Below are 13,769 nucleotides of genomic sequence, written 5' to 3'. Positions count from 1 at the left end.
TTTGAGATCTGGACTTCAATGAGAACCTTTGCAGAACCTTTATTCTTTTTCAGCCATGTTGTTGTAGATCTGATGCTTTGATTTGGATCGTTGTAGTGTTTGGTGAGTCTTGCACATTTAACAAATGTCTGAGTACAAAACAAAACGGCTGGATTTATACTGCGATTAAATCACACACAGGTGAACTGCTAGCTAGGAGACTTCTGGAGGAAATAGGCTACATTATTTTATTTAGGGACATTGGAGTAAAGGCTTCTTTTTTTTTTTTTTTACATTTTTATTTGTAGAAACTACAAATAGTTTCTTACCATAAAACCCCATTGACATACACAGGTTTATGGTTTTAATGTGATAAAATGCAGTATCGACAGGTGTGAATCCTCCGTTATCTTCATGCTTTCACCGTCTGTCTGGGTTTCTTTATTTTAACTTTAGATAAATAAAAAAAGTCCAGAGAAGAATTTTAATGGAAGTCTTTATTAAAACACAATAAAGATAAAAAAAAGATCCAGATTTTAAAATGTCATTAAGAAAATAAACATTTCACCAAGTTATATTTGCCAATTGCTCATCTCTTCTACAATTCTATAGTTCATTTTATTTTTTGATTCATTTAAAGGTCGTTCCTTTGGCCTTTCATATTTGAGCAGCAGCTGCGCTTGAGTAGAACTTATCTGTTTCATCATTACTTGCATTCTCAAGCACATTAAAGCCAGAGTCCACCTACAAACCCCTCACTGACCCCACTTGGGCCGTTCAAGGGCAGTCGCTTCACCACAGCACACACGACAGCCGGATTAATTTGGCGTCACGTTCACAGGCCAGTAGCTGCGGCTCCTTTGTCCTTTGGCCTCAGGGTCCTTTTAAGATAAGCAGAATCCGTCCGGTCTGTTCATTAAAGCTCCCCAGAGAGTTGTCTTCTGGCCGTGCAATTGACACCACTTCGTAAGAGAGTGGATAATCCGGAGAGGAGGTGTTGGCTCATTAGCGGAGCGTTTGAGTTAAGTTCAGCTGAGGGCAGCGAGGAGAAAACAGTCTGTCCTTTCCCCAATGATTAGTGATGGCTGGCTACTCGGAGCCTCGGGTGCCGGTGGTTAACCATTCATGGACTAAAATGTCATTGTTCCACTGAAGCTTTAATTGTATGAATGAACACTAGGCTCTCTGCAACACTGAATAATGCATTTATGGGTGTGCTTTAAAAATGAATGGGGATGCATAATTCACAAGCTACATTGGTTCAAACTTTTTAACAGTGCAGAAACACTTTGAGGCACATTGTTCCAGTGGTTCAGGCTGCAGGGAGGGCGCAGAAACAAACATCCTGACGGAGACACTGGGGAAGACTCAGGCTTTTTAAATGTTGAGGGAGGAAGCATCCAGCTGTAGCGTAATGATGGATAGCAGGTTGTTGATATGTAAAACTTAGCTCCATCTAAAACTGTCGTTTTCAAACAAAAACATCAGCTGAGATAGCATGAACATTTCAAAGGAAGCAGCCATTTCAGGAAGGAACTGAAAGCAAAATGAGTGCATGAATTAATGAGGTTCTTAATATCACTGCTGCATAATTAAAGCATAAGTAGATCTTATCAACGAGACGTGGATCTTCAAGGCGGAAAGTTTCAGCCCAGGTTCTCATGTGCAGAGCTTCCTCTAAAGTGCTTTGAAAATGCCTTCAATTCGTTTCCATATTCAGGCTGCTGAAGGCAGTGATTTTAACAGTCAGACGCAGGTGATAGATCACTTTTACCGCTCAGGATCACCAATGTATGTAATAACAATGTGTAGTAAATATACCCACCGTGGTAGTGTGGTTGACAATGGTGGTTTCACATTTTCTCGTGGCTGCTTACAAAAAGCCACAGCAGAATGATAAATGGTCTTTGTGGTTTAACAGAAACATTTTGTGAAGCAATGCTAATAAATAAGTAGGTACAAAAAACTGTCTTCATAACCCTTGTTATATTTTTTGTCTATATGAAGTGTACTTTTAAAAATCCTTTGGATTTGATTCCCAAAACACACGTTTCCTACTCATTCCCGAGGGCCTGGAGGCCCCGCAAATTATGGTTCATGACCCACAGCAGGGACGCGACCCCCACTTTAAGAACCACAAGTCTAAACAATAGACGAGGATCTGGAATTAAAATCTTGGTTTTGTTTGTATTTCATCCAGCACAGACGCAGTTTTCCTTCCCTTATCTGCTGAACTGTTGTTCTGCCATTTTGCTGTAGGAGGATTTACGTAGTCTTTTTTTTTTTTTGCTCAGAATATTTTGGCAGGAGTTTATCATTCTCAACTCTCAAGACGGCTGAGGTGCAACAGCTGTAAGTCCAGAAGGTTTGGAATTTTAGAAAAGCTAAAACAAGATACTCAGCTCTTACATTTTGCCATTTAACAAACTTTTAAGTATTTCATTAGGATCTTATTTGATAGACCAATAGAAAAAGTGCATAACTGACATTTTTTGTTGTCTGTTTTTTTTTTTTAACAAATAAAAACCTGAAAGATTGACAACTCACATTCTCAACTGGATTTAGGCGTGGACTTTGACTGGGCCATTCTAAAATATGAAGGTGTTTTAATCTGAAACATTCCACTGCAGCTCTGACGTAAAAAATAATGTTTACGGTGAGGTGCAGTGGTCTGATTTTACCAACGCATCTTTTAACAATAAAAGATGCGAGACTGACTCTCTCACCTGATAAATGAATCTCTGCAGCTCCTCCAGAGTTGCTATAGATTTTATGGTCGCTTCTGTAGTCTTGTCGATTTTGACAGACCGCCATGTCTTGTCTGCTGATATTTCAAACCGATTAACACGTAGATGTAGAGGGTTAAACTTAATGCAACAGGACATCCTGTTAAACATTTACTGTAAAATCCCACCAAAAGTCAGACAATCTTCACCTCCAGTGTTTATACTTGACAAATTGTAGACATTCTTGCGTTACCATAAGCAACGAGTCCCAGGACCCTCATGCTGAAGGCCCACAGCACTGCTACAGGACACACCCTAGATGTCGTCTTTCCAGAAGCCCCCAGTGAATTTCTATAAGCCCTTCGGAGCCACGTCCGGTTTCAACGGAGCAGGCCGCAGGAGACAGTGGGAGCAAGCTAATAGGAGAACATCAGTCCAGGAATAATAAACAGCCTCTTGAGAGCACTGACAAGTGGATGAAGCCAACTCGTGTCATTCCTCGTGCCCACAGAGAATTATGTGAGAAAGAGCCGTCCACCTGAGAAATGTTTCTCATCCGACGCCTGAGGGCATTTTGACAGGAGCGTCTTACATATTTCATTACAAGTCTGACCAGTCAGAGCCAAATTCAGGAGTCCTAAACAGAAAGGTTGACAGTGTTTACTTTCTGTCTGACGTTTGGACATCTCCTTGTTGTTAACACCACAGGCAGAGAGGGGATACAATCTTTACTCAATGCTATTTTTTATTTATTTTTTTGTTGCCATTTTTAATGGTTTGACGTTATTTCTGCTTTGCTTTCCGTCTCAAAATGTTCGTTTCAACCTACAACATCTCCAGGGCGCAGGAATTACACTCCTACTCCAGCTGTCGCTACGTTCTTGTTCAAACTGTCATTTACAGAAATATTATCCGATTTCAGAATAGCAGGTCTAGAAATGGCGTTCACCGTTTTCCTGAGCCATGGTTTTCAGGCTTGTCGATGCTTTTTCGTTTAGACTTTGGCTGCTTTTACACATTTTAACGGCACTTTTCTAGAGTTTGTTTTCTTTTTTTGTTTTGATTTATTCTGACCTGTGAATCATTGGGGTGTAAAAAAAAAAAAAAAAGGAGACAGGCCCTGGTTGCTTTCTTGAAGGATGTTCCTGAATCTGTCCTACTGTTATTTTGTTGACCACCTTGTCTCTCAGTTTGACAGTTTTCTACTTGACACCAGAGTGCATCAGACCAGAGAGCTTGCAATTCGGGTCGTTGATCATGAAAGACCAAGACAAACATCATTTCGAATAGCTCGGAACAATCTTCAATTCAGTTTTCATACAGATTAAAAAAAGATGGCGACTTTCTCTTTACAAGCAAATGACAATCACTTGACCTACAGCTGTACCTTTTTATGTCGTAAACTGTTTTTTGTGTTAATTAGCCATTATAATTTTTTTTTATCTTCACTGATATAAAACTCTAACATTCAGGCCAAACTAATAGGACTTAGCTGTGGCAGGACCTGATCTGTGAGAGTGACAGCTCCCCCAAATTCTGCAATGTCCATCATTTGATGGATTGCTATGCTACTTCTGATCCTGTAGGGGGAGCTGTTTGCCTGCAACAGATACGTTTAAACCAGGGAGGTTCAAATTGCAGCCTGGGGCCATTTTCAGCCCTGGGAATTTTTATTTATTTATTTTTTGGCCCCAAACTACAGTTTAAGGCAGCTACAAATTAGGCCCACCGGCTCAGATGGTTGACACAGACTAACATAAAAAAAAAGAAAAAAAAAAGAAAGAAACAAATGCAAAAATAATTGAAGTCTTCTACAATTAATTTGTTGTTTTATTAAGCATGTTTTTTGGTTCTCATTTCATTTGATAGTAAATTTGACCACAAATAACCAGTGACTTTTTGTCAAAAGGGACTTTGGTGCAAACAACACAGCAAGCATTTTTAAAACAGCCTCCGATGTCCCCTTCAAAGAGTTACTGGGCTAGAATGAGAGGAGAGAATTGAAATAAATTTTTTTGTTTGTTTCTTTTGATAAGGCAAATATACAAGGCCAAAACAAATATTCCAGTTGTGCAATGATTTACGGATTCATTTTCTACAAAAATCGTCCTAAAATACTGTGTGCTTAATGTATTCACAAAAAACTGAGGGTTTTTTTTTTTGTAAAAAAATATGTGACAATTATTGCCCATTTAATGAGTGGACAAATGAATGAGACATTTAGACTTTTCACCAGAAACACACCCATCATGCAACAACTTACACTAATCTTACACGATCTTAGTTCCATAACATCTGATTGTCTATGTGTTTACGGATAAATTGCTCCACGGAGAGATAAAGACGGTTGCAGTGTTTAATGGTGAATGAAGTAAATGAAAACCTAAAGAAAAAAAAGAACCAAGCCAGTAATCGAAGTGAGCTCAAAAATCCAGTTTAACTGATTGGCGTTTACGAGGCAGACGTGTAGGCGTTCCAGTGAGTTTGCACTTCTTCGTACTCTTCCACAGCAGCTTGCCAGTCTTGAGCCCTAAACAAACACGGCGCACGAGGAAGAAGAAGGAAACACTTTGTAATTCCAAACATGTTTCCTTATGCAACTGCATTAAAACCAAATCACCGGTGAACTTGGTGAGTGTGGAGTGTACGGTGTGTCTGCTCATTTAACCCGCACCGAACTGATGCAACTTGAATACGGTGGCATGAGTCAAAAATTGGTAGATTTCTTTCCTAAAAATTGGTTATGGTGTTTTTGCTTTATTTTTTTGTTTTGTTTTTGCCACACTTAAATGATTACTAAGGCTGATTATTTTATTTTGCTACGGGAAAAAAAAAAGATTATTATTTTTTTAATTCAGCCATGTAAGAGGGTTTTCGAGCGTGACCCGCCTTTTTAAGGTCATTCCAGCACATTTTAATAGGAATATGATCTGGTCACTCATGAGCTATTCAGTGGAATTGCTGGTGTGCCTTGATTGATTGCCCTGATGCATAACTACAGTTCAGCCTAAGGTCATGAACTGGTGGCTGGATGTTCTTCCATCAGGATACTTCTTCGCTGCACTGTGTGTGAGAACAATTACCTTGCTCTTCTCTGGTGAAGGCTCGCAGCTATCAGTTCGTCTGTGGACAGCTCTTGGACAAGAGCGATGCCCATGCAGTCTCCCAAGACGTTGACAAGAGTGACGGGGTGATCTCTGAAGAATGACAGTCAAACGGGGTCAGCAAGAATTAAGGTTAAAATGACACTTGGGCAGTTTTACATGAACTCATTCTGATTTGTGGCACTGTGTAAAATGTTTGAATCTTTAAATTAATTAACAAATTCCACAACGGCTGAGCTTTGAAGGCTGTCTTTGTCAATAATCAGATTTTTTTTTTTTTTTTTTGAGGAGGGAAAAGATATCAATTTAAAGCGAGGAATAAAATACTGATATTCCTGCCAGAACTCTTCCCTGTAAAAACCTCGCGTCTGTCTTAAAAAGAGTCGTGCCGAAACTTACAGAATCCACTCTACCAACACCAGGATCCAGGCGCCACTCAGAGGCAGATCTGTAGCGTTCAGGACGAAGAGAGACATTAAGGCTCCGCACGCCGGGACCCCTTTGCTTATGAAGCTGAATGCTGCTGACGCGACCCTGCACAGGGTGACAGATTCTTACACTTGCACCATTCATTCAATCTACAGCCACTTAAAATGCTGTTTGGAAAAAAAAAAGGTATTGGATGAGTAAATCAAGACAGCAACTGACCCGATACTGAACAACAGGTTGAAGTCCAGATAGACGTGGTGCACTTGGGCGATGAAGACGGCAGCCGCAGCCTGATACAGAGCCGTCCCGTTCATGTTTATGTTGGTCCCGATGGGCAGCATGAAACGGGTGATTTTGTTGTGAATGTTGTTGTTCTTGCAGCAGTGTAAAGTGACCGGCATTGTGGCAGCACTTATCCGCACATAAAAGGAAATAAGAGCAGAGGTTTTCGAATGTGACCGCGTTGAGCTCGACATGGGTTACAACGGCAAACGGCCGCGATAAAAGGCCGAAGACAGTAGTGGACGAGGGGTCACCTGGAGGAGAGGAGCAACGCAGTCCGCAGCGCAGGGAGGACCCCGCGGATGACAGTGAAGGGGTTACTTTGCGCAAACACAAGATAGATCAGAGGCAGGATGACGGCTCCGTGGAAGAAGAGCCTGAAACCAGTTGGAAAAAAAAGAAGGAAAATCAGTCAAACAAAAGTGGTACATAAAATACAACGTATTGCAACACATCAACTTTTTTTTTTTTTTTTTTACCAGCACAACAACCACAAACTTCACATGAATGGAAATGGCAAACGACAGAACTGAATGTGTCTAAAAAGGGAAGCGAGAATCCCCGCTGCTCTAGCTGTTCACTTCGACAATTAGTTTGTTCGAGGTTCTTGACGAAAGTATTTCCCGTAATCAGTGAATAGAGAGACAACCTCCATGTGATCAAGTTAGGCACAACCTCTCCACATGGAGTTTCTGCCCTTTTCCATCAGGACTGTTATGCGAAACAGAATGTAGCATGAAATTTAGACAGGAGTGGAGATAAATTCTTTGTTTTTTCTTTTCCATCAAATCATGAGCTGCCTGCTTGAATTTAAAGGGGCAGTATTATTTAGAATCGACTTTCTCGAGCCACACGTCATGTTATAATGTTATTCTCTCACCAAAAAAAAACATACCTACACTGCATGATTCTTTCATGCATGCTTGAGAAATCCTTTAATCTGCCTTGGCAACCATTCAGCTGCACAAAACACCTGGTTGGACCCAGCACCACCTTCAAGGTGCAGCTCCTCCCTCACAGAGCAGCCCTTCCCCTCCACAGCTCCCCCCACTCAGCTCCGTCAGACTCCCCAGCAATTAACAAACACCTGGTGGAACCGCTCACCTGAGGAGCGACGTTGTGATGACTTCTTGAAGGCAGAGTTTGAGAAGGAGCAGGAGTTTTCAAAGAGACAGAGGCCCAATTTTAAGGAGTTAAACCAGGAAGTAAAATTTATTTTAAGTTGTAATTAATATAAATTGCATTTTGTGACCACTGAAGGTAACATAGTTACTTGGCTACGCTATAAAGTGGCACAATGTGCCTGGAAAATATATAATACTGCCCCTTTAAATGTGATTTGTTCTTTTATTTTTTTCTCTTGCTCCTGATTCCCTCCATATGCATTTACAACCAGGCTACATCCACGAGTATAAATTTCATGTACTTATGAAGCTGAATTTTGTCCTTGACTATTTATATATAATCTCAAGAAAAAACAACAATTGCAACGCTTGTTTATAGCACTCTGTTAATTGCTCATGTGACATTGTTTTGGTCTTTAAAGATCTGGGCCAGCTGCATCTGTGTTTACAGTTCTGAACAAGCGACTTCCCACACTCAAACTTTTTTTACGAATAAGAATAAGTATGGATAAAAATGAAACTGAAAAACTAACAAGCAACTTACCCAAAAATAACCAAGCCAGTGAATTTGACCAGGTCAAGGATTATCATCCAGTCACTAATGCGGGAAACCTGATATATTGCCATGAACAGGACTCCCACTGGCAGGTAACTGTAGCAGGAAAAATTACAATTCAAATGCTACCGTGAGAAAACAAATGACAGATGTTGAACATTTTTACGCACTCACCGATTACAGAGTTCAACCCTACCTGCGAATCAAGCGGAAGAAATCGTCAGTGATCTGACTGATGGTGCAAATCAGACGCACTATGACCCGGGACTCTTCCATCTCGTTGAATGCCAGTCCAGACATAAAAGAAATGAACAAGAGGCCGAGAACGTCCACTCCGTAATCGTAGTGACCTTCAAACTCCATGCCAGTCTTGTTCTGAAGATTTGGAAGGAGCCATGTCAAAGCTGAAGTTGACCTTCGTCGGTCGTCACAGCTGATATGTGCTGAAATCATTCTAGACCAGAGTGGTTACCTCGATGACGCCGGCGTTTGTGGCAATTCCAGGAATGGGAAATTCCTTCTTCTCCAGACGGTACTATAAAGAAGGGGGGGAATTCATGTAAAACACAACATTGAATCAAAACTATTAAACTAAGTCTGAAACAAGCCGTACGTGTTTGACAAAGGACCGCATCATACTGTCTGGAAAGATGTTCCTGTGGAGACAGAGGACAAATTGAACTCAGGAGAAAAAGAGGCTTGCAGGGACCTACAGAATGAACCGCTTGCAAATGTCCTCCCACCTGTACAAAACCAGGAAGGTCTCAATCGAGAAGAACTTCTTATCGTCCATATCTTCGGCTTTGAATCCTGTCTGCACCGCCCACACCAGAGTCAGTCCTGCAACATACACGCACGGTAGCGCATAACGCTGTTTCTTTGTTGAACAAGCACACTGCCTTGCAAAAATGCTGAACATTTTCATAATTTGTCACATTACAAACGCGTGTTTTATTAAAATGTAATATCTTATTACACACTGTTATTAGGACAGGTTGTGCGAATGACATTTTTTCTTGTGACGGAGATGTGTAACGGTCCTCTACCGAGAGCCTCTTAGCTTCGTCTCTGGTTAGTAATCTAATTGTCTGAGCCTGAATTTATTTGAAGGTATCAGGGCAAAGACTCTGAATATGAATTCAAGCCACTCTTATTTAGAGGTTTGATTTGCATAAAACGGATTAAAACAAAAATGAGAAAGTGAAAAAGCTGCAAGAGGTGTGATTGCTCCTGCAAGGCTCCAGAATCAAGCATTTAATTCAAATAAAAATGAATGAATAAATAAACCTCAAATGAGCTTGATTTCAGTAGTGGTAAATACTTCTGTTTTGCATCTTTTAATTTTTTTTAAAGAAGATTTCTCTCACCGATGATCACAGCGATCAGAGTTGTTGATAAGAAATAAAGTCCTGTATACACGGCAATTGTCTTGGAGGGTGAGGTCTTGAAAGTGCGAATTCCTGTAAGAAACAAACAGAACTGAACACCGTTGCTCTGTTGCTCCAGATCTGTTTAAAGTTTACAAGAACTTGAAAATATACATCCGTTTCATCAACTTGACAGTAGAGCTGCTAGGTTTCATGAAAAAAAAAAACATAAAGTCATCCTTAGCCCTATCTTTTTTTTTTTTTAATTTTTACTTAATACTCCTGTCACTTAGTTTGATTATCTGTTGGTAGATCCCTGCAACATTCAGACACCAACCTGTAGTTGAATAAAAGTGGATCTAAATCTGCCAAGGGCATGAATAATTTTGGGATAAACATAGTTGTTACTTTACTGTTAACATTTAGATTGGCATTCTGCTTCACGTTACCCATTTTTACAAAACCTTTTTTTTTTTTTTGGTCTTTTTTTTGTAGTTTTCACAAAGAGTTCACAAATGAGAATTTTCCTAGTGCCATGTTTTACTCTTACTGGTTCATTTGACAACAAGCTTGATACAATTTTTGAAAAGAAAAACAACAACAAAAAAAAAAACATTTCAACTAAACATTACAGCTGGTGATGAAGTCCACTTTAACAAATAGGCGCAGTCAGTTCAAACTGGATAAATGCTCTCAGTGTACTGAATTCATCCGGGTATTTGTAGGATGGAGTTGAAGTTGTCTTGCGTTGCACATTTTTTACATGTAATATTACTAAACTGCCATTATCGTGTATTTATCTACTTGCATTCCTGCTTTCTGTTAACCCATTAAAATGTAAAAAACACTGTTTCAAGGCCAATCGCAGTTGTACACCCTACTTTTTTATTTGATTCACATGGAGACTATTGTTTCATTTATTCATTAACCCCGTGTCTCACATTGAAGTCAAAAAACAAATCATATATATATATATATATATATATATATATATATATATATATATATATATATATATATATATATATATATTTTGTTTTAGATTAGTTACAAAACAAGCCAGTTTGTGGCAACAAAATCATGTCCTTGCTGAAAGAAGTGGAATATACAAGGTTACATGTAACAATCTGTCTGCCCGTACTTTTGCACATAGGTATGCAACGATCTATTAATTAGTTCTTTTTCATATTAAGGAAAATACTTCCTATCCAATTCGGTCTTTACAGCAGAAGAAAACGATTAGATTGCTTGAAGGTAATTGACAAGAAGAGGCACAATTAAAATGATGAAAGTTTTTCTGTATTTAAAGGAACATGTGGCAACACTGAACATAAAGAGTCTCGCTCACCCAACACCACACTGCTTGCAATTAGGGGGATGGACACCCCCTTAACCATGTGAGACAGTACATCTATTGGGAACGTCAAGTACAGCTCTTCCGTCTGGAGGAGTTTATCAAAGGTCTTCACGACCACTCCAATGATGACCCCTTAAAACAAGCAACATGTTGAAGTGAAGGTGGCTAGTCAATAATAACCCTCTTTTTCTGTTGATTCTGAAGCTGTGCGTAAAACAAACTTACCCAGAGCAACAGCCCAAACACAGATGAATACCAACAGGTTACTGGATACGTAGCACACAATTCCTTCCCAAATCCCAAAGGATTTGGCTGAGGATTGCTCTCCCATGGTCTTACCTTGTCAGAAACAAGAAAACGAGACCTTACGAGATTTCAAGATTCAAAGAAAAGTACTGAGGCAAACTTAAGAGAGTGCTGTTTAGTGTTGACATTCAAACGGATGCACATTTTGTTGAATAGAAATGCATAAATTAAATGTCAACAGAAAGATTTACTATGAAAACAGTTAGCTGGCTGTTTAAACAATGGTCACCTAGCAACGGTCACTCTCTAATCTGTAACTGAATAGCAACAATAATCTTCTAAAAGAAATAATCAGGTCTTCTGTCAATCAGCACTTTGGAGGACAACGTACAGCACCACAGCGCGTGAGAGACCATTTGGAATTAGCGTTAATTAGCAAAAATATCCATACGTTACCAATATTTGAAGATCATCTGGGGGGTTAGAGTGGGTTTATTTGTGGTCCAAACTGAGGAATTTGAATTAAAACTTAACATTTTAATTCAAGTTAACAGCCAACAGCTGACAGAAAGTTCTTAAGGGGTGTGGCCACACTGAACTGTTGTCTTGCATGTTAATAATACACAATTTGATCACTATGTTGTTTTATGCAACCACGGCACATTATCAGTTCAGCTTTACTGCTATTTTAAGTAGATTTTTTTCCCAAACACATTAGAGAAAGTGGAGGAAAATTATGTTCCCTCTCTCCATCCATTCTGTTTCCATCCATCCATCTGTCCAACCATCCAAGCGACCAACCAACCAACCAACCTGGTTCCCTTTATCCTGGTTTTCTTCATCCATTCATCCTGGTTCCACATGCAAATCTTGGAACCTTAAAGTGTTTTTTGTTAAATAAATCTATGTAAGTTCAGTAACAAAGTTATATCTTTTTCCTTTACAATTCTGAAGTTAGTAATGCAGTATGTATTGTATCGTATGTATTGTATGTTTACAGGTTAAGCTAAAGTTTCAACAAAATGCTGGAGTACGCTGATTTCATGGAACTAGCTTCAGCCAATAAAGTCACGTTTTTAAGGTATGTTGAGTTTTGAGAATTTTCACTGACAAAAATCCGACTTTGGATGATGTGAATTTTGATTTCTTAGTTTTACTGTAATGGATCACGACTTTTCTAACTTTGTTTTAGAGCCTGTTGAACAACGACTCCAACTTTTCTGCTGTTTTATGAAAAGGTGTTATGGAAATGTACTTAGTGCCTCATGTTTCTTTCAACACCAACACCCACTCGTATTTTTTTGAGCTTCTGTTAGGGTCTGCCTCGCATTACAGCAACTATAATATAAACTGCTGAATGCAGAAGGTAATAATATCAGAACTTTCAGTTGTAAACAGTTACTTCTTTGTTGAAATAATTTTCTGTAGGAGGCCATTTCTGCTATATATAACAGAAAAACTAGACATTTCCAGGATGAAACGAGTCATAACTCTCTTGCTCTTGACATTCTTTATGCAGGTGTGATTTCTGTGATTTTTTGAGCTCAGGGCAGCTGTACTTCCTACAAAACTGCTGCATCTCTTCCCGGAGATAAATTTTGAATACCATAAGAGTATGCTGTAGAAAAGAGCTATCGTGTTCTTAAATTGCATGCATCAAGCAAATTAACTAAATTTAAACCACTAGATGTCAATGTTGTTCAGGCTTTCATTGTGCAAAATTTACTGTCTGATATTTCCCATAGTTTAAATTAATCTGCAGGCCCCATCATGTTGTAGGCACACCACAATACCCAGAGCTGTTTTCTCCAAATAGGACCAGCTGCCACATCAGAGAAGGTCAAGTTACCGAGTGACCAGAATGAAAAGATCTTCTCCTTGAGTTTCCTGAGAACAGCTCCAACAATATGTCACTCCTTCAGAAGTGGATGTCAATGTGAAGTGTGTCTTTTAGTGTGTCTATGTCGGCACTCACTGACCTTGCCAGCTCGCGCCGCAGCTTTCTGTTGGTCCTGTGTCATTGCCTGGAGACAAGGACAATAGCCATCATTGCATGCTAAATCTGTTTGAGGCTTCAGGCAGCGAGTGTCTTGCCTTTATGCTCCAATTTTGTTTTGCTCAATTAAGGAAATTTACAGATAACACAGCAGACATGAGCCAAAGCCTAACCCTAGTGGGGGCCGTCTCAGTAATAAATAAGCCAGTGGAGGAGTAATACTTAATGGGATTTTTAAAAAATACATGGCCCAAAAGGGACAAATGTTCTGAAAATGTTAATAGTTTAAAGGAAGAAATCAATATTCTAGGAGGCCATCATATTTTAATTTCTGAGGGATTTTAGATTAACTGCTCAAGGGACAGATGCAGCTAATTAGAGGAAATAAGAGATGCAAGCCTGTCACTTTGCAAGGCTCAGGGGAAAAGAGTTATTAATGTAAAAGAAGATTGAAAGGAATTGTTTTTGTTTTCATTTTTTTGTCTTTGGATTGATTAATATGATTGCACCCACAGCTATGCTTATCGCTGATATTTTCACCATAAGAAACAAGACGGATCAATTCACATTTCCCAAACTTTCTCCTCAGAAAAATATGTCTAG

The 13,769-nt window shown here is 39.3% G+C and overlaps 1 protein-coding gene and 1 long non-coding RNA gene across 4 annotated transcripts; one reads left to right on the top strand and one right to left on the bottom strand.

The window, feature by feature from the left end:
- Positions 1–5,047: 5,047 nt before the first annotated feature.
- LOC103458696 (excitatory amino acid transporter 3-like) lies at positions 5,048–11,714 on the bottom strand. The gene is made up of 14 exons (XM_008399688.2): positions 11,627–11,714; positions 11,150–11,263; positions 10,916–11,056; positions 9,568–9,660; positions 8,944–9,040; positions 8,814–8,856; positions 8,673–8,735; positions 8,397–8,575; positions 8,189–8,296; positions 6,775–6,897; positions 6,458–6,649; positions 6,209–6,343; positions 5,789–5,902; positions 5,048–5,235 (listed from the first exon to the last, which is right to left on the bottom strand). Exons 2-14 carry the CDS (start codon positions 11,253–11,255, stop codon positions 5,157–5,159), a joined length of 1,473 nt encoding a protein of 490 aa, XP_008397910.1. The 5' UTR covers positions 11,256–11,263; positions 11,627–11,714; the 3' UTR covers positions 5,048–5,156.
- Positions 11,279–13,111, top strand: LOC103458695 (uncharacterized). Of its 3 annotated transcripts, XR_014085821.1 has the most exons (4): positions 11,279–11,574; positions 11,889–12,077; positions 12,171–12,251; positions 12,987–13,111. It is a non-coding gene; the product is annotated as an uncharacterized LOC103458695 (long non-coding RNA). The 3 variants fall into 3 exon arrangements; XR_532608.3 differs by lacking the exon at positions 11,279–11,574 and having other exon boundaries at positions 11,825–12,077; XR_532607.3 differs by lacking the exon at positions 11,279–11,574 and having other exon boundaries at positions 11,825–12,077; positions 12,950–13,111.
- The last annotated feature ends 658 nt before the right edge of the window (positions 13,112–13,769 follow it).

The sequence above is a fragment of the Poecilia reticulata genome, chromosome 22, assembly GCF_904066995.2.
Source record: "Poecilia reticulata chromosome 22, P_reticulata-male-v2, whole genome shotgun sequence".
Lineage (NCBI taxonomy): Eukaryota > Metazoa > Chordata > Actinopteri > Cyprinodontiformes > Poeciliidae > Poecilia > Poecilia reticulata.
Note: the sequence above shows the minus strand (reverse complement) of the source record. Positions and strands in the feature narration are given on the sequence as shown.